At 48.5% G+C, this 18,753-nt stretch overlaps 1 protein-coding gene across 1 annotated transcript; it reads left to right on the top strand.

Annotated features, from left to right (window-relative positions):
• The first annotated feature begins 643 nt into the window (after nt 1-643).
• On the top strand, nt 644-18,753 carry MIDEAS (mitotic deacetylase associated SANT domain protein). Its single transcript, XM_007941380.2, has 12 exons — nt 644-2,086; nt 3,196-3,495; nt 8,656-9,001; nt 11,174-11,240; nt 11,711-11,853; nt 11,970-12,073; nt 12,526-12,601; nt 13,207-13,295; nt 14,546-14,695; nt 15,875-16,087; nt 18,023-18,219; nt 18,567-18,753. The coding sequence occupies exons 1-12, from the start codon at nt 644-646 to the stop codon at nt 18,751-18,753; spliced, it is 3,315 nt and encodes a 1,104-aa protein (XP_007939571.2).

Genomic DNA, 18,753 nt, shown 5'->3' on the forward strand with positions numbered 1-18,753 from the left:
TGTCATCAGTGTCCCTGAGCTGTAATTGTGGAAGTTGTTAAGTTGGCAAATGTTCTGTTGTGTATGTTTTCAAAAAGTTTAAAAAAAAAAAAAAAAAAAAAAAAAAAAAAAAAGAAATTGCCCCGGAAAAAATCAACCAAAACAAAAAAAAAAATAAAAAAAAAAAAAAAAAGAGGATCACAGATCTTTGGGAGATGCTACTGATTCTGCTGCCATCCCTGCACTTCCTCGAGGGTCTGGCTCCTGCCTCACGGATACTGCTTTGTGACAGTGGGTCATCGCTGGGACACAAGGTGGTGGAACCATAGGGCCTTGGAGGCCCCCTCCTCACCCATGCTGATATCCAGGACACCCTGGGAGGTCATGGCTGACACTATTGCTCCTCTTCTCCCTGTAGGTTCCAGGATCCTGAGGAGGAGCATCATGAACTGGGAGGAGTAGACAAGTCCCAGAGCTTCTCTGCAAAGAGGAAAGGAGGGCAAGCAGTTCTTCCTCGTGTCTGACCACATCATCCAGCATCTTCCTCTGCCCCTGCTCTGCCCCCAGTGGCTCCTAGACCGACTGGGCTCCCAGCAGGACCTTTCCCCGGGGCATGGGTAATTGGTGAAGCAAGTCTCACTGCCAGGGCCCAGCTGGCCACACCATGAACCTCCAGGCCCAGCCCAAGCCTCAGAACAAGCGGAAGCGTTGTGTCTTCTTCGGGGACCAGGAGTCCGCTCCCAAGGAGCAGCCCCCACCCCTCCAGGCACCACAGCAGCCCCCGGCCCCTCCACAGTCCACCAGAGTGAAGGAGGAGCCATACTTTGGGCACGAGGGTCCGTCAGGAGGCATCCCCACCTCTCAGCCTGTGGAACTGCCCCCTCCCAACAGCCTGGCCCTACTGAATTCTGTGGTGTATGGGCCTGAGCGGACCACAGCAGCCATGTTGTCCCAGCAGGTGAGCTCAGTCAAGTGGCCCAACTCTGTAATGGCTCCAGGACGAGGCCCAGAGCGTGGAGGGGGTGGGGGTGTCAGTGACAGTGGCTGGCAACAGCAGCCTGGCCAGCCTCCACCCCACTCTACGTGGAACCGCCACAGCCTGCCTCTCTACAGTGGACCCAAGGGGAGCCCTCACCCCGGCGTGGGGGTTTCCGCCTATTATAACCACCCTGAGGCACTGAAGCGTGAAAAAGGGGGAGGCCCACAGCTGGACCGTTACAGAAACGCGGTGCCACCAATGATGCCACAGAAGGTGCAGCTGGAGGTAGGGCGGCCGCAGGCTCCCCTCAACTCCTTCCATGCAGCCAAGAAGCCTCCAAACCAGACGCTGCCCCTGCAACCCTTTCAGCTGGCATTTGGCCACCAGGTGAACCGGCAGGTCTTCCGGCAGGGCCCACCGCCCCCCAACCCTGTCGCAGCCTACCCCCCGCAGCAGCCGCAGCAGGCTGCTCTGCCCCAGATGCAGCTCTTTGAGAACTTCTACCCCATGCAACAGCCGCCCTCCCAGCCTCCCCAGGAATTTGGCCTGCAGCCGGCTGGGCCACTAGGGCAGGCTCACCTGGCTCACCACAGCATGGCCTCTTACCCCTTTCCTCCCAACCCTGATATGAACCCAGAACTGCGCAAGGCCCTCCTGCAAGAGTCAGCCCCGCAGTCTGTGCTACCTCAGGCCCAGATTGCCTTCCCCCGCCGCTCCCGCCGCCTCTCTAAGGAGGGGGTCCTGCCTCCCACTGCCCTGGATGGGGCTGGCACCCAACCTGGGCAGGAGCCAGTGGGCAACCTGTTCTTACATCACTGGCCTCCACAGCAGCCACCACCCGGCCCCCTGGGGCAGCCCCATCCTGAAGCCCTGGGGTTCCCACTGGAGCTGAGAGAGTCGCAGCTGCTGCCTGATGGCGAGAGACTGGCACCCAATGGTCGGGAGCGGGAGGCTGCCCCCATGAGTACTGAGGAGGGCATGCGGGCAATGGGCCCGGGGGACTGCGGGCAGGTGCTAAGAGGCGGGGTGATCCAGAGCACACGACGGAGGCGACGGGCATCCCAGGAAGCCAACTTGTTGACCCTGGCCCAGAAGGCAGTGGAGCTGGCCTCGATGCAAAATGCAAAGGTGAGACTGGTGTTGGGTGGGGACTGGGTTTGGCAGAGAACAGGGTGAGTGGTGTCCAGGGGCAGGAAGAGAAGTGATTCTCGACCCCCAGGGTAGTTTTTTTCAATTCAATAAAGGAAATGAGCCCATACAGTTTGGGGATTTCTGAACTGTGCATGCAAAGGACCCCTACCTGAGAGTATTCACACCTGAAGAGCAGCTGGGGTTTGTATACACAAAATGTCTGCAGGCCAGAAAGTGCAATAATATACCATTTGGGGTTGTCGTCTATATGAGCCCTGAAGGAATGGAAATAGGAGGAGGGGAAACCTTTCTGGATCCAGCATGCTAAAAGACAAGAATAGGGTGGTGGTTATACAAGTGATTGCATAAAACTAATTAAAAATAAATAAATAAATAAGTGCATTTTATTGTATATAAACTATATGGTAATAAAATTAAAGAAAAGAATGATAGGGAAGATTTTTAAACATATTTGATCATAAATAATCACCATCAAACCCTATGAGAGGGGTGCAATCATTTAGCTCCATTTTATAGCTAAAGAAACTGACACCCAAGTGGGATTTCCCAAGGTCACATGGCTGGGATGGAAGCCTACTGGATCTGATTTCAAAGCCAGTGTTTGCTCTTCTCTTCACCAGAAGTCTCAGTCCTGATGCCCATAGGGCCAGGCTGACGTGTAAGAGGCTGCAGAATTTGCCCTGTCCTTAGGGATAGCCAGATTCACTCTAGCAGTTGTCCATGGGGCAGTAGATACAAAAGACAACCCTTCATTTTGCAACAGCTCCTTGTTCACTTTTTTCAGCAGGGATGTGTTTTGAATATTTGGATACTATTTCATGTGCCACTCACTGTGCACGCTAAATAAAGCCCATCTGAAAACCACTGTGGCCAAAAATGGCCAGCTTGGGACCCCTGCTCCAGGACAGAGTGGGAGGACTTGGCAGAAGGGATGTGATTGAGAGCCTTTGGGCATGTGTGTCAAAAACCATTGGGAGGTAGCGTGGGTATCTGAGTCCCTGGATTGAATAGGGTGGGGGTCCTGGACCAGCAAATCGGGGCTTAACCTTCTAAACCTTACCTCCGTTCCCTCCACTCTTCTCCAGGATGCCAATGGCTCTGAGGAGAAGAGGAAAAGTGTGTTGACCTCAACTACCAAGTGTGGGGTGGAGTTCTCTGAGCCTTGCTTAGCCACCAAGCGAGCACGAGAGGACAGCGGGATGGTACCCCTCATCATCCCAGTGTCTGTGCCTGTGCGGACTGTGGACCCCACCGAGGCAGCCCAGGCTGGGGGTGTCGAGGAGGGTGGGAAGGGTCCCGAGCAGAACCCCACTGAACACAAGCCGTCGGTCATTGTCACCCGCAGGCGTTCCACTCGCATCCCTGGGACTGACGCCCCAGCTCAGGTAGGAGAGGCTTTCCGTCCAGATGCGTCCAGTACCTGTGTGCTCCTAGGGGGCCTTGGGCCCCGTGGGAAAAAGGAGAACGTGGCAGTGTAGGAGAGTTTTAGGTAACCTGTGGGATACTTGTTTCTATTTTCAAATCAAACATAACGGCAAATGTATTTACGGGGGCAAATAAACTGTTTCGTATTTGAAATTGGGACGGTCTGGGAAGATCTAGGATGTGTGGACCTCCTTCATTTGAGGTCCACATTTTGATTGAGCCCCTAACATAGATGAGGTCTGTGCTAGGCACTGGGATATAGAGCTAAGATGTTGGTTCTGTCGGTGCTGAGATACGTATGTTGAAATCTCCAATCAAGATGGAGGTTTTGTCTGTTCTTTTAGTTCTGCGATATTTGTTGTATATATTTAGAGGCAATGTTATTAGGTGCATTTTCAGTTAGGATTGGATTAGATACTTCATGAAATGTTTCTTCTTACCTCTAGTAATCTTTTTTACCTTTTAAAGTTTTCTTGTCTGATATTAATATACCAGCTTTCTTTTAGGCAATGTTTGTAGTACATCTTTTTCCAGCCTTTTACTTTCAACCTGTCTGTATCTGTATTTACTTAAGGTGTATCTTTCCGATTACATGTAGTTGAGTTTTGTTATTATCCAGTCTAACAATTGTTGTCTTTTAATTAGTGCACTGATAGAGTTTACATTGAATTTAATTACTGATACACCCATTGCCATCAATTCCAACTCATAAGTATCCGATAGGACAGAGTAGAACTGCTCCATAGGGTTGCCAAGGCTGTAATCTTTACAGAAGCAGATTGCCACATCTTTCTCTCATGGAGAGGCTGATGGATTCAAACCACTGAGCTTCCAGTTAAGAGCTGAGCACTTAACCACTGTGCCACCAGGGCTTCTTAATTACTGATACACCAAAACAAAAACCACTATCATCAAGTCAGTTCTGACTCATAGTGACCCCATAGGGCAGAATAGAACTAACCTATAGGGTTTCCAAGGCTGTAAATCTTTACAGAAGCAGACTGCTTCATCTTTCTCCCGCAGAGCGGCTGGTGGGTTTGAACCACCAACCTTTTGGTTAGCAGCCAAATGTCTTAACCACTGCACCACCAGAGCTCCTAATTACTGATATATTTGGGTAGTCTACTGTTTGCTTTCTGTTTATCCCATTCTGATTTTACTGTGTTCTCTTTTTCCCTCCTTTTTGTTTCCTTTGGATTGATTGGATTTGTTATTCCATTTCCTCCTTCTGATAACTTGTTAGTTTTACATTCATTTGTAATTCTTTTAGTGGTTACCCTTCTTCTACCTTTCTTACCCTGCTTTCTATAATAGAATTAAACCCTTCAGAAAGTGATCCGAGTGACTATTTTCTCAATTCTCCAAAGAACAATGCGTAGCTGGTACCATTCTAGATATACAGAAGAAAAGTTAATTCATTATATGCAATGAATGCTTTATGACATTAGGGCTTAATTGGTTGAAAAAAGCTGCTAGAGATCAAAACATGTATCCTTTTCTTATTGATAGCTAATCATTTTATCCTAGAGAAGGCGTTTCTTAAAACACTTTAACTCCATTCCCTCCCCAATCCTCTAATTTACAGAGTTATTAACATGCATGTTCAATCTCTATATATTTTAACATCCACAAGACATTATAATATTGTTGCTTTATTCAAGTGATAATCATTTTAGATTTCTACAAATACACTTTTTGTTGCTTTTCTTTTCTTCTTACGTTTCCAGGCTTCCATCTTGGATCATTTATATGCTGCTTGAAGAACATCCTTTAGTATTTCCTGTAGTGTGAGTCAGCTAATGATAAATATTACTAGTCTTTGATTGTCTGAAAATGCTTTTTATTTCACCTTCATTTTTGAAGGATAATTTTGCTGGGTAGAGAATTCTAGGTTGGCAGTTATTTTGGCACTTTAAATATGTCTTTTCACTGACTTCCATTGTTTTTACAGTGTTGAAGAAAGCACTGAGCCGTTATCGCTGTTGAATATAAAATGTCTTTTTATCATACTACTTTTAAGATTTTATTCTTTGTCTTTCGTTTTCAGCAGTTTTTTTTAACTGTGTTATACTTAAATGTTATTTTCTTTGTATTATCCTATTTGAAGTTTATAGTGCTTCTTGAATACTTCTTCATCATTTTCTCTCTTCTATCCTTCTGGGACTCCAGTTACACGTTTGTGAGATTTTTTTTTTTTTTTTTTTTTACCATGTCCCGTATTTTATTGTCATGGGCTTTCCATATTTTCCATTCTTTTTTTTTACTTTTTTCAGTCTGATCTTTTAGTTTACTAATTCTGTGTCTACCTATGTCTAATCTGCTATTGAATCTATTCATTGAGTTCTTATTTTTAGTTATATTTTTCAACTACAAAATTTCCATTTGGTTAATTTTTTGAGTTTCTAGTTCTCGATGAAATTCTCAGCCTTGCCTTTTATGTCATTGAAAATTTTAGTTTTCTTATGATAGTACCATTAATGGCATCCCCTGTGAGTCTGTTTCTATAACCTGTTATGTCTCTTATTTTAGATCTTCTCTTGTCTTCTTGTGTACCTAGTTATTTTTATTGAATAATAAAAAATAAAACTCACTGCCATTGAGTTGATTCCGACTCATAGCAACCCCCTCTGGGTTTCCGAGGTGGTAAATCTTTATGGAAGTAGATTGCCCAGTCTTCCTTCTGCGGAGTGGCTGGTCGGTTTGAACTGCAATCAAATGCCTTAGGTGTTACACTGCCAGAGTTCCTTTTTATTGAATAGCAGACATTATATACAAAAAATTGTTGAGGTAATTAAGATTCTGGATGATGCTTTCCATTTCCAGAGAGGATTAGCTTTACTTCTTGGCAGGTAGCAAAGGGCACTAGCAGTCTGAATCACTTTGATGTAATCAGATTGAGATGATTTAAAGCTGAGCTTTGTTCTATGTAAGGCCCAGTCTATTTCTGATTCACTTTAATCTGAGAGTATAGTCCTTTGGAGTTCCAATCCAAAGCCTAGCAAGGCTTCCTTGACAAACCTTTAACTCCAATTTTATTCTGCCAGTTCCTTGAATTTGTTAAAAATCTCTGCTCAGTTTTTCAGCCTCTCGGTTGCTTCTTCTAATATTGGCATCTGCCTCTAAGGAAAACATGGCCTAACGGCTGTGCCCACCTCTTTGGATTTTCTTCTGTTTCTAAAGAATCTTGGCTTTTTAATTCTTTGCCAACTTATTTGCTCTCTGATATCTTCAGAAATGTGCTTTTTATATTTAGTCTGGCTTTTTTATATTTAGTCTGGCTTTTCTAGTTCTTCTCAGCTAGAGATTTGGCCTGGATACTTCTCCTCCTTAATAGCAAGGGAGCTCCAAGATTTATGGTGAACAGCAGAGTCTCTTCTTTCTGGGGTCTTGTTTTCTGGTTGAGGAAACTGCAGAAGTTTGTGCTAGAGGCTGGAGGCTGCTGGCTTGAGCAGCTTGTTCTGAGAGTGGGCAACTACTAAAAAATTAATTTTGGTAATTAATTTAATGCTTACAGCTATACTGTTTAAAAACCAAACTCATTGCCATTGAGTCAATTCCGACTCATAGCGACCTCCTTTGGGTTTCCGAGGCTGGAAATCTTTACAGAAGTAGATTGTCTAGTTTTCCTTCTGCAGAGTGGCTGGTGGGTTTGAACTGCCAGCCTTCTGGTTAGCAGTCAAATGCCTTAGGCACCGTGCTACCAGAGCTCCTTATCCTATTAGGTAAACAAAGATACCAAACCTGTTGCTGTTGAATTGATTTCTTGGCTATGAATTTTATGGAACCAGATTACCAGGACTTTCTTCTATGGTCCACTGGGTGGGTTCAAACTGCCAACCCTTTGATTGGTCACTCAAACTTGCCATAGAGTCGGATCTGACTCATAGCGACCTCTCCTTGGTTTCTGAGGCGGTATCACTACAGAAGTAGATTACCCAATCTTCCTTCCAAGGGGTGACTGGTGGATTTGAACTGCCAGCCTTCTGGTTAGCAGTCTAATGCCTTAGGCACTAGGCCATCAGAGCTCCTGTTGTTGTTGTTGTTATGTGCCGTCAAGTTCGACCCGACCCGATTCATAGCGACCCCTCCTTGGGTTTCCGAGGCAGTATCAACTACGGAAGTAGATTGCACCATCTTCCTTCCGAGGAGTGGCTGGTGGTTTTGAACCACCAGCCTTCTGGTTAGCAGTCAAGTGCCTTAGGCAAGTGTAAACCATTTACATCACCCAGGGACCATCCCATTAGGTAGGCATTTATTATTCCTATGTCAAAAATGGTGATGCACACAGAGGTTAAGTAATTACAGTGGGTCTCACTCTGAGCAGTCCAGCTTTCAAGCCTGGGTCCTTAACTCCTGTACTCTTCCTGCCCCTAGAGCATACCCTACTGCATGCTTTGGGAACAAAATCCAGAGTGCTAAGAATGGTTTTTACATTTTTAATGGATTATTAAAAAACAAACAAACGAAAAAGAACATGTAATAGAGACTGTATGTGGCCCACAAAGCCTAAAATATTTACAGAAAAAGGTTGCCAAATCTTGCCCTTAAAAAAAAAAAAAAAATTGCTATAAAGTTGCTTCCAATTCATAGAGACCCTGTAGGATGGACTAGATCTGCCCTTTTGGGTTTCCAAGGCTGTATAGTCTTTATGGAAACAGATTGCCACATCTTTCTCCCATGGAACAGCTGGTGGGTTTGAACCACTAACCTTTCCATTAGCAGCCAAGCACTTAGCCACTGTATTACCAGGACTGCTACTCCTGCCCTGTTGTTGTTGTTGTTGTTGTTTGCTGTCGAGTCGGCCCCGACTCATAGTGACCCCTTCTTGGGTTTCCAAGGCAGTATCACTACGGAAGTAGGATTGCCCAACCTTCCTTCCGAGGAGTGGCTGGTGGGTTTGAACCGCCAGCCTTCTGGTTAGCAGTCACGTGCCTTAGGCACTATGCTACCAGAGATGAGAATAAAAAGGGCCTTTGTGTATGTTTCCTTATTCAAGCCTGCCTTGGTGGGTGTGGTGAGCAGACCAAGTTCCAAAGGTGAAACCAGCAAGGAATGGTCAAGACTTCAGTTTTTCCAGGATATAGGAGGCTGAACCATCTTTGTTCTATTTCTTTCTCTAGGCTGAGGACATGAGTGTCAAGGGGGAGGGGGAGCCTTCCGTGCGGAAACCAAAGCAGCGACCACGACCTGAGCCCCTGATCATCCCCACCAAGGCGGGCACTTTCATTGCCCCACCTGTCTACTCCAACATCACCCCATACCAGAGCCACCTGCGCTCTCCTGTCCGCCTAGCTGACCACCCCTCTGAGCGGAGCTTTGAGCTACCCCCTTACACACCACCACCAATCCTTAGCCCTGTGCGGGAAGGCTCCGGACTCTACTTCAACGCCATCATGTCAACCAGCAGTATCCCAGCCCCTCCTCCCATCACGCCAAAGAGTGCCCATCGTACCCTGCTCCGGTCTAGTGAGTGAACCCCCGTGGTGGCCGTGAGAGTTGGGAATATGGGGAAAGAGGGGTATGGGCAGGGAGGGGACCCTATTGATGGGGCTCTTGGGGATTGGGATAGAATGCTGTGTCCTGGAGAAGGAGCTTTGCTTTGTCTAGGAGAGAGGTGATTGGCCTGGTTCAGGCAGATGGCGTGGGTCAGGACAACTGCATGATTCCAATACCAGTCCCACCACTGACTATTACATCCACTTTTGCAAGCCATTGAAACCCTTCTGGCCCTCAGTTTTTCATTGTTGGAATGGGGGTATTAGGATTTGGTTGAACATAGGAAATTGTCAATATTCAACCATTTTTGAATCTGCAAACATCTGCTATGGTTCAACCTCATGCCTGTCTCAGAGAGTTTAGATGAGGACAGATGCGTTAACACATATAAAGCACTTAGCATAATGTCTGCAAGTCACATTTGCTCTTAATATTATATGACAGATCTGGTCTTCTGTGTCTCTTGAATAATCATTTTGCCCAAGAACAGGTATTTTGGAAAAATTAGGCTGGTCTAACCTTGGTGTAGTACTGAGAAATGTTGCACACTCCACAAGGGATCCACTTCCTCTGAAAAATGGGATAATCTCATCTTTTAGGGTGGTAGAGAGGATTAAGTAGAAGTAAACACTATCAGAAGTAGCACTAGGGTGAGGCAAGTCCATCAACTGATTAACCTATGACCTGACCTCATCCACCTTAGCTCTCTGGTGCCCCCTTGTGTCTGTGAGTGAAAAGTGATTCCACCCTGGGCTGCCAGGCCGCAGGCTCTCCTGGCCCTCCCTCTTCCATTTGAAGCTTCTCTTGCTGTCTGGGTTGTACAGTAAGAATTCACTGTAGAGACCAGACTGGCAGCAAAGAAGAGGTCAGTCTTTCCATGAGTATTTATCGAGCACTTGTGTGTAAAGCTTTGAACTAGATCTTCTGAGAGCTCCAAGAATGTACCGGACACCATGGTCTGTCCTAAAGAGAATACAGGGTCATTGTTGTTGTTGTTGTTATGTGCCGTCGAGTCAAACCCGACTCATAGCGACCCCTCCTTGGGTTTCCGAGGCAGTATCACTACGGAAGTAGGATTGCCCAACCTTCCTTCCGAGGAGTGGGTTTGAACCGCCAGCCTTCTGGTTAGCAGTCAAGTGCTTTAACCACTGTGCTACCAGAGTTCCTCAGGGTCATTAGGAGTCAACAAGAAACTCTGAGAGACAGAAGACCAGAGGATTCTGACAGTGTGTGGTTGGCAGCTAGTGAGTGAGGGCCTCTAGCCTGGGGTGGTGAGGAAGGGATTCCAGAGGAGGTGGGGCTAGCACTGAGCTTGAACTCTGCTGGGCGGGGTCGGGAGGGCATGCTAGACAGAGGAAATGAAAAGGCATGGAAGCAGGCCTGCAGGAAGAGTCAGGAGCTGTGAGGTAAGCAGTATCTGAGAGTCCAGGCAAAGGGGTGGTGGGAGGGAAAGATGAAGTGGAGAACTGAGGGTGCAGATTGTGGAGCCTTGAATGCTGTGCTAGAGATTTCAGGTTTTATCCCATGCTGCAAAGTTGTTTTTCTTTTTTTTTTGAGCAAGAGAGTGTCTTTATTTTGTAGGGCATTAAGAAGATTAGTTCAGGAGAAGCAGGCAGAGAATTCACAGAGCAAGTGAGGAGATAATTATAAAACTGTGATCCCCTTCACCACCTCCTAGTGTTCCCCAAATCGAAGCCGTAGACTAGCCATAGTTTCATGTTGGAGTCAGTTCTGCAGTGTGGAAGCTGCTGTAAGCAGGGCCAAGACCTTAGAAGTCATACTAGTGGTATTAATGATACTACTTTTGCTAGTCCTGCCAGCAGTAGAAGTAGTAGTGACAATGATAGCAATATTTATTGAATGCCAGGCATTGTCTCATTTGATCCTCACAAATAACCCTAGGAGATAGATATTGGTAGTCCCTTTCTGCAGATGACAAAACGGAGGCGCCCAGATGGCTAGCAGAGAGCCTGCCTCATCACAGTGAGTGGGCTGCAGACTGGACTCAGAGTTCCTGATTTCTAAGTGTGAACCTCTGGGAATCCCTGTGACTGTCGCAAGCACATTCGTAAAATTTAGGGTTGAGGGATCCTTTGCTGACGGAGGAGGGTGCCATTGACCAACCTGCTCTTTGTCCCATAGACAGTGCTGAAGTCACCCCACCCGTCCTCTCTGTGATGGGGGAAGCCACCCCAGTCAGCATCGAGCCGTAAGTGCAGCCCTCCTGACCGTGGTATGAGGGTGGCTCAGGGAAATCCAGTACGTTCAGGCGGGAGGTTCTGTGGGGCCCACAGATGACTCAGCTGGCCTTCTGCAGTCTGCCCTGGGCTGTATTGTAGTCATTCTGTTTCTGTGTAAGAAGCTGTAGGGAAGGGGAAGGCCCACCTGAATTAGCCTCGAAGGAGACTTGGGTAGGATCGTCCAGGAGACTCTTCCCTGGTCTGTGACTCTGAAGCTGTTTCTCCCCTTCTCAGCCTCTGTGGCTGGCTTTTATGCTGGTACCAGGTACCACATGCCAGATGTCCTCACAGTCCCTCAGAAGCTAGATTTCCTTACTTCCAAACAGGAGTCTTGCCTGTCTCACTGCCTCCTCCACCTACCCTGCATCTCCCCAGTGAGGAAATAAGGTTCCCCCTCCCATGAGGTGAAGCCTCACTCCTGCCCTATGCACGTCTGCAGGCGGATCAACGTGGGCTCCCGGTTCCAAGCAGAAATCCCCTCACTGAGAGATCGCACCCTGGCAGCTGCAGACCCCCACAAGGCCGACTTGGTCTGGCAGCCGTGGGAGGAACTAGAGAGCAGCTGGGAAAAGCAGAGACAAGGTAAGGAGGGGCCTGGGCTTGCACAGGCAAACCTGGTTGGCTGACAGCGAGCCAGGCCCAGCCCAGTCCTGAAGTGATATCCTCTCCTCTTCTCCCAATGGCTCCTGTGAATCCAGTGGAAGACCTGCTGACAGCTGCCTGCTCCAGCATTTTCCCCGGAGCTGGCACCAACCAGGAACTGGCCCTCCACTGTCTGCACGAGTCCAGGGGAAACATCCTGGTGAGATGGTGGCCCCAGTGCAGAGAGGTCAGGGCAGCTAGCATGGATCCTGCTGCCATGCTGGTTTATGGGGGGCTAGAGTGTCTGACCAAGGAGGTATTTGTAGGGGCTTTACCCAAGGGAGTTCTAGTTCCAAATTCCAGACTTCACTGTGTAGGATCCTTCTGTCCACCCCAATGCCTGATTCTGGATCAGTGGGTCCCCTCCCTCAGACAGGGCTGTCACTGAGGCCTTCTGTCTACATGGCTGCCTGACTTGGGGGCTAGGTACCCCTTCTTAAGCAGCTCTGCACCCTGGTCCAGAGCAGTCCCACCCTTCATTGCTTCCCCATCCTGTCAGGGCAGTTAAGGGAGTCAAAAGTAAGTCCCCACCCTACTCGGAGGCCCTCAAGGCCTAGATCCTCACTCAGCCCCGCACTGAGACCCTTGCCAAGGCCCTGACTTTCCCTGCAGGAAACACTGAATAAGCTGCTATTGAAGAAGCCCCTCCGGCCCCACAGTCACCCGCTGGCAACTTATCACTACACAGGTGGGCCTGGCTGGGGGTGGGCATGGGCCCTGCTTTCACAGCCCTGGGTGGGAGTGAAGTGGATAAGTAGAGAGCCAGAGTGAGGGACCTAACATCAAAATGAGGGTAGCTCTCATGGGCCTTCCTGTGCCCTAGAGGGAGAGGAACCAAGGGGTGGGCAGGTGGGAGGCCCACGGAGCCCTGGGAGTCCTATGCAAGTTGGCATTGGGTGCCTGGAACTGAGAGTGCTGTTTCCCATTCTGAGCTCTGTACTTCCAGAGGGACATTGACCAAGTTGTATAACCATAGCAGATGCTGTTATTGATCCCTGTTGACTGGGACATTTGGTCTGTGCCAGGCAAGGCACAGAGTTCTCTTTCAGTCCTCACCACAGCTGGTGAGGTGGGCTCTATAATTAGTTCCCATTTCACAAGCAAGGAGCATGATACTCAGAGGTTAAACAACATGGTCAGTAAGTAGCAGAAGCAGGACGTGGGGCCAGCTCTGGGTGCCTGCAGAGGCCATGTATGGACGACCTGGCAATTCCGACAACTGGTCAGTGTTGCCCCCCAGAATACTCACAGTCCTGCCCACCTCACATCCCCCTGTCCCTCTTTGCCCCTCAGGCTCTGACCAGTGGAAGATGGCTGAGAGGAAGCTATTCAATAAGGGCATTGCCATCTACAAGAAGGATTTCTTCCTGGTGCAGAAGCTGGTGAGCTGGGGCTCTGTGTCAGGGGCAAGCAAGGGGACCTTGGAGCTCCCTCTGCCGGTGTGGGCCCCGCAGTCACTTACCAAACCCTCTCTCTAAAAAGCAGGCTTTCCCCGCATCGAATCTAAGCTCCCCTCTCTCAGTTTAGGGAGATGTGGCCTTTCTCTGCAGTCCCGGATCCAGAGGGAAGATCCAGAGGGAGGTCTGTGGGCATCAGGTCCAGGGGCATCCAACTTAAAATAGTCAGGGAGGGGAGAAGGGAAAGTGGTGAGGTGAGGTGAGTCATTCTCCAAGGGACTGGAGCATGTCAAAGGCCATAATTAACATGTGGGGAGGGAAGGTCACCCTACGGTGAGCAAAACAGAGCGCCAGCAAGTATCTATGAAACTGAGCTGGAGAGGACCTCTGCCCACTTCCTGTAGGACCCAAGACTTCCTTCCGAATCTCAGCTGATTACATGGAGGAGGCCCAAGCCTAGTTTTTCTGAATTTCTAACCTCTCCCCATACTCCCAGGAGAGTAAAGTACTTTCCTAATCCGAGGGAATTGTGTTTATCTAGCCCTCTACCTATGTGGAGAAGGAGTTGTGTGGAACCACTGAGGGAAAAGGGCTATGAACCCTTTACTTTACTTTCTCCTCCTGGGATTATAGATTGTGTCAGGGAGGGCTCCAGGGACTGGACAGGGTACTGATGAATTCCCCTGCAAGGAGGGATTCAACAAGGATTGTGTTACGAGCACAGTCATTTGCGGTGTTTCAGTAATACTCTGTTCCCTGACTGGGCAATATGGCCATGAAGTAAATGCCTGTGACATCTTACTGAGGTGCCCCTAATGCTTTAATGAAAAGTGGAGACCATCAGTCAGTCAAACACTTGATCACAGAGAATTGATAGTAAAAGTGTAACCAGAATCTGATTAATCAGTCTGTGGCTTGGCCATTCCTGCGAGATGAAACATGCTATTTTTCTCCTCTAACACAGTCCTCACTGACCCCTTGGGCTCTCTGGACAGGAACACCTGGCTCCGAGAGCATTCCAGCAGTGTCTGGCCAGCCCGGGAGGCTTGGTTAATTTATGGTCATGCCAGTAGCTTGTTGTGGAGCAGAAATTGGAGAAATGCTTGTATTTCCTGAGAGACATTAGGTTTACCTTTTGGCCTGAGGTTAAGGGGGACATGCAGGAAAGACTGGAGATTTCTGAGGAAGGTGGGCCAAGCAAAGGGGCTCTGACCGCAACTTTGGCCTCAAACTAGATCCAGACCAAGACCGTGGCCCAGTGCGTGGAGTTCTACTACACCTACAAGAAGCAGGTGAAAATCGGCCGCAATGGGACTCTCACCTTCGGTGATGTGGATACAAGTGAGGAGAAGTCGGCTCAGGAAGATGTTGAAGTGGATATTAAGGTGACTCCCTCCCTAATCTCAGCTGCTTAGTGCCTGGGCTGGGTCTGGGGCCAAGGCTGAGCTGGGAGCCTGGTCTGTGGAAGGCAGAAGAAGAACAGTAGTGTCCCTGATAGCCCCCAGGAGATGATGTCTCTGGCACTGGCACTGGGCCTTTGGGTTCCCATCTCTCTACTTCCTGCTCCATCACATTACACTGTGTTGATGCACTGGGGAATTTCCCCTGTATTTGCATCAGCATCGACGTACTGCCTCCTCCTGCCAGACTTCTAACATTGTTTCCTCAACTTTAGCCATTGCCTTTATAAATTTTGCTACGTCTGCATCCTACCACATACCTCCATTACTGTTTTTGTTTTATCCACATACCATGTATGGTATTATTTAATATTTCTCTTTAACTCAGCTCATTTTTTACTCAAGTAAAGGGGAAGCTTTATTTCACAGTCGTAACTAGAAAAACCAGTGTTGTTTACAAGAAATAGAAGGTACTGATAAAAATAAATCTATATGAAAACCAAACAGTGTTATTAAATTCTAGCCAGATGCTATTACCTGCCAAGGCTCTGAAACTGAGTCCTGACCTCTCTGTTAAAGAGAAAGATGATTGAGTCTAGAGAAATGTAAAAGATGTTAAAACCAACTGGAAACGTTGTCCTTGACATAATCGGGGACTGAAAGAGAAATGAAAAGAAAATTTTATTTAGTTCTGTGTGCATGTGTACACCAACATCATCTCGGGGTTACATGTCCACGCTTGTGCTCAAAGACAGTGTTTGTTCTTCATTGTGTGGATGAGAATGGGTTTGAGGAATAAAAAGTGTTACAAAGATGGTTTGGAATTGGAGCTTCACCAGACCACCCTGTTCAAGGACATGTCTCTTGAGTGTCCGGGAGGGGAGTGGCCTATTTGTGAGCATGTGGCATACTCCCTCTCTGTCCCTGACTCCATCTCAAGTGCTCAGTCTCCTGAGGGCTCCCAGGCTCGAGCCTCCCTCTTCTGACCCAGGTAGACCAGCCTTGGATGGCTGTGGCCTGCCCTGCACAGGAGGCTGCACTGGGCCAGGCCAGGTGAGCAGCAGGGCTGGCAGCACCTGGCTCTGCCTGAGCCACGCAGTGTGACAGCATCCCTGAGCTCTGGGCTCACTACCTTCATTCTTGCTGCCCCCCCCTCCCCCGTAGACTTCCCAGAAGTTCCCAAGGGTCCCTCCTCCCAGAAGAGAGTCCCCAGGTGAAGAGAGACTGGAGCCCAAGAGGGAGGTGAAGGAGACCAGGAAGGAGGGGGAGGAAGAGGTACCAGAGATCGTGGAGAAGGGAGAACAGGAGGAGGGGCGAGAGCGGAGCCGGCGGGCAGCGGCCGTCAAAGCTACACAGACACTACAGGCCAATGAGTCGGTAAGTGTGACTCCGCCCAGGAAGCCCAGGGCCAGGATAGTTGGAACTGGGCCTGGGGTATGAGAGGAAGGGTAGAGCAGGTCACCATGACCATCACGACCATCCTAATAGCAGCAGGTATACTGAGTGCTTTAGCTATTAACTCATTTAATCCTCATAACTACCCTATGTGGGAGGCACTATTATTATTCCCATTTTACAGATGAGAATATTGAGGCCTGAGGTAACACACTACCATACAGCTAGTAAGCAGCCTGATGCCAGAATCTATTAATTTTTACATTATACTGCTTCCATATCTGAGATTCAGAGGAAAGAGGCTTTGTGAAAACCCAGAAGATGGGAGGGAGACTGGGGAAGTATACATGAGTTGTAGCACAGATGGGGCTCCCCCAAAGAGAGCATCATCCATGGTGAGAATATCTGAAACTGAACCGAAGCAATGGGAGTAACAAACACAGCGCCTCATGCGTGTTCTCTACAAAGTGTTTCCTGTCCTTTATTTCCTTAGTTCCTCACGATAACCCATAAGTTATCCCCATTAACCCAAAGTGTTAATCCCCATTTTGCAGATGGAGAAAATTGGGGTTCAGAGATGCTAAGTGACTTGCCTGAGGTCACCCGCAGGTCCTCTGACTCCTAGTGCAATGTGCCATCTACCACATCACAGGCCAGGAAGCAGGATCTACCAACCAGAGCGGCTCTTTATCAGGGAGAGGTCCCCCAAGCAGCGGTAGAGATTGGGAGGGGTCTGTTGAGAATCTGTTGTGAGAGTCTTTATTATTATAATCAAAATTTGTGTTGTACATAGATGCTTACAGAAAACCACCCATGAACTCTAAACACCCAGCAATTTGCTCCCTTCTGAGCCTTGGCTATGTTCCTGCTTTGCTCTGTGGACACATTCCTATGAGAGTTGGCACAGTGCACATAACTTACATTTCTAATGGCCATCTAAGGCTTCTCTACCCCAAGGCACATGGTCTCCTTACCATGCCGTGAGCAGCACCTCCTCCTACAGGTCTGAGCTTCATGCCCTCTCTTCTGCTTTTGTGGCACCTGTTCTTCCCTTCTGTTCAGCATGTGCAATGCTCTCTTGTCATGAGCTAGCTGCCTGCAGCTTCGTCTCTTCTATGCAATTTTGAACTCACTGAGGGCAGGGGCTCCCGTCTGTCATCTCTGTATCCCTAGCACCTGGCACATCACACAGACCTGAGTCTCACTTGTGAAGTGAAGGCATGAATGGACTGAATGACTAAAAACATGAACACACGTTTCATTAATTGAGACACCAAGATCCCTTGCCAGACTTGAGAGGTCCTATGAGTCGGGGCCTACTCGATGGCACATAACAACAACAACAACATGGCATCTAGGACCATCCCACTGAATTAGTGTATTGACAGCTTTCTAAAGGAAGGTTGGGAATTCCTACTTCCATAGTGATACTGTCTCGGAAACCCAAGGAGGGGTCGCTATGAGTCGGGGCCCACTCGATGGCACGTAACAACAACAACAACAAAGTGACAGAGCTGGCCACGGACTGAGTGGGCTGTTGAGAAGGCAGTTAAGTTCCTTGTCGCTGAAGGATTGATTCAGGCTGATGCTAGATGACCATTTGGCAGGAGTGTGTGACATTTAGGAGTGTTGGTGGCACAGTGGGTAAAGCATTTGGTGCTAGCCAAAAGGTCAGGGATTCAAACCTACTAGCTGCTCCATAGGAAGGATTTAGGAGTCAACTTCCGTAAAGATTTACAGCCTTGGAAACCCTTTGGGCAGTTCTACTCTGTCCTGTAGGGTCACTGTGAGTCAGAATCAACTCAGTGGCAGCGGCAGTGAGTGTGACCGATAAGGGCCCTCTGTTCCCTGAGAGTCTAGAAGTCTGCATCCTCACTTCCTCAGATCACTCAGCTGTCCTTCTTTGATTCTCTCCAGGCCAATGACATCCTTATTCTCCGAAGCCATGAGTCTAATGCTGCTGGGTCTGCTGGTGGCCAAGCTGCAGAGAAGCCAAGGGAGGGGCCGGGGAAGTCACGGAGGGCACTGCCTTTTTCGGAGAAGAAGAAAAAACTGGAGACATTTAATAAGACCCAGAATCAGGAGAACACTTTCCCTTGTAAAAAATGTGGCAGGTAAGATGGCAGGCTCTGTCTCCACTGGTGACCTGGCAGGTGGAGGCAGGGCAGAAGTCGGGTTTGTGAGAAGTAAGAGATTCCATCTTGTTTTCTGATTGGCTTAGTGGGTTTCTAGGGGAATGATGTCATTTGGCAGCTTTTAGAAGGGAGGGATGCTGGCCCTGCATCAGGACCCCATCTCCTAGTCAATGCTTGGTGAGGATGGGCCATTGACGGGGAGCAAGGCAAGGCCTGTGGGAGCCCCTATCTCTCTCGCACATTGACACTCACACACTATAATTTGGGGGTCCCTAGAGGGTGAGGGGCCAGACCTCTTACTTGAGCTTCCTCCTGCAACGTTACAGGGTGTTTTACAAGGTGAAGAGTCGCAGCGCCCACATGAAGAGCCACGCAGAGCAGGAGAAGAAGGCCGCAGCTCTGAAACAAAAGGAGAAGGAGGCGGCTGCAGCTGCAGCCGCAGCAGCCAGGGCCTCGCCCCACCAGCAGGCCCTGCGGGAGGAGAGTGGTGCTGGTGCTGGTGACAAGGGCTGA

Source organism: Orycteropus afer, unplaced genomic scaffold, assembly GCF_000298275.1.
Source record: "Orycteropus afer afer isolate SDZICR_OR568_19922 unplaced genomic scaffold, OryAfe1.0 scaffold00079, whole genome shotgun sequence".
NCBI lineage: Eukaryota > Metazoa > Chordata > Mammalia > Tubulidentata > Orycteropodidae > Orycteropus > Orycteropus afer.

Coding starts and splice junctions, on each gene's coding strand:
- MIDEAS (XM_007941380.2), top strand. CDS start 644: ATGAACCTCCAGGCCCAGCCCAAGCCTCAGAACAAGCGGAAGCGTTGT. Junction 9,002..11,173: donor TCGTACCCTGCTCCGGTCTA/GTGAGTGAACCC, acceptor TTTGTCCCATAG/ACAGTGCTGAAGTCACCCCA. Junction 16,088..18,022: donor CACTACAGGCCAATGAGTCG/GTAAGTGTGACT, acceptor GATTCTCTCCAG/GCCAATGACATCCTTATTCT.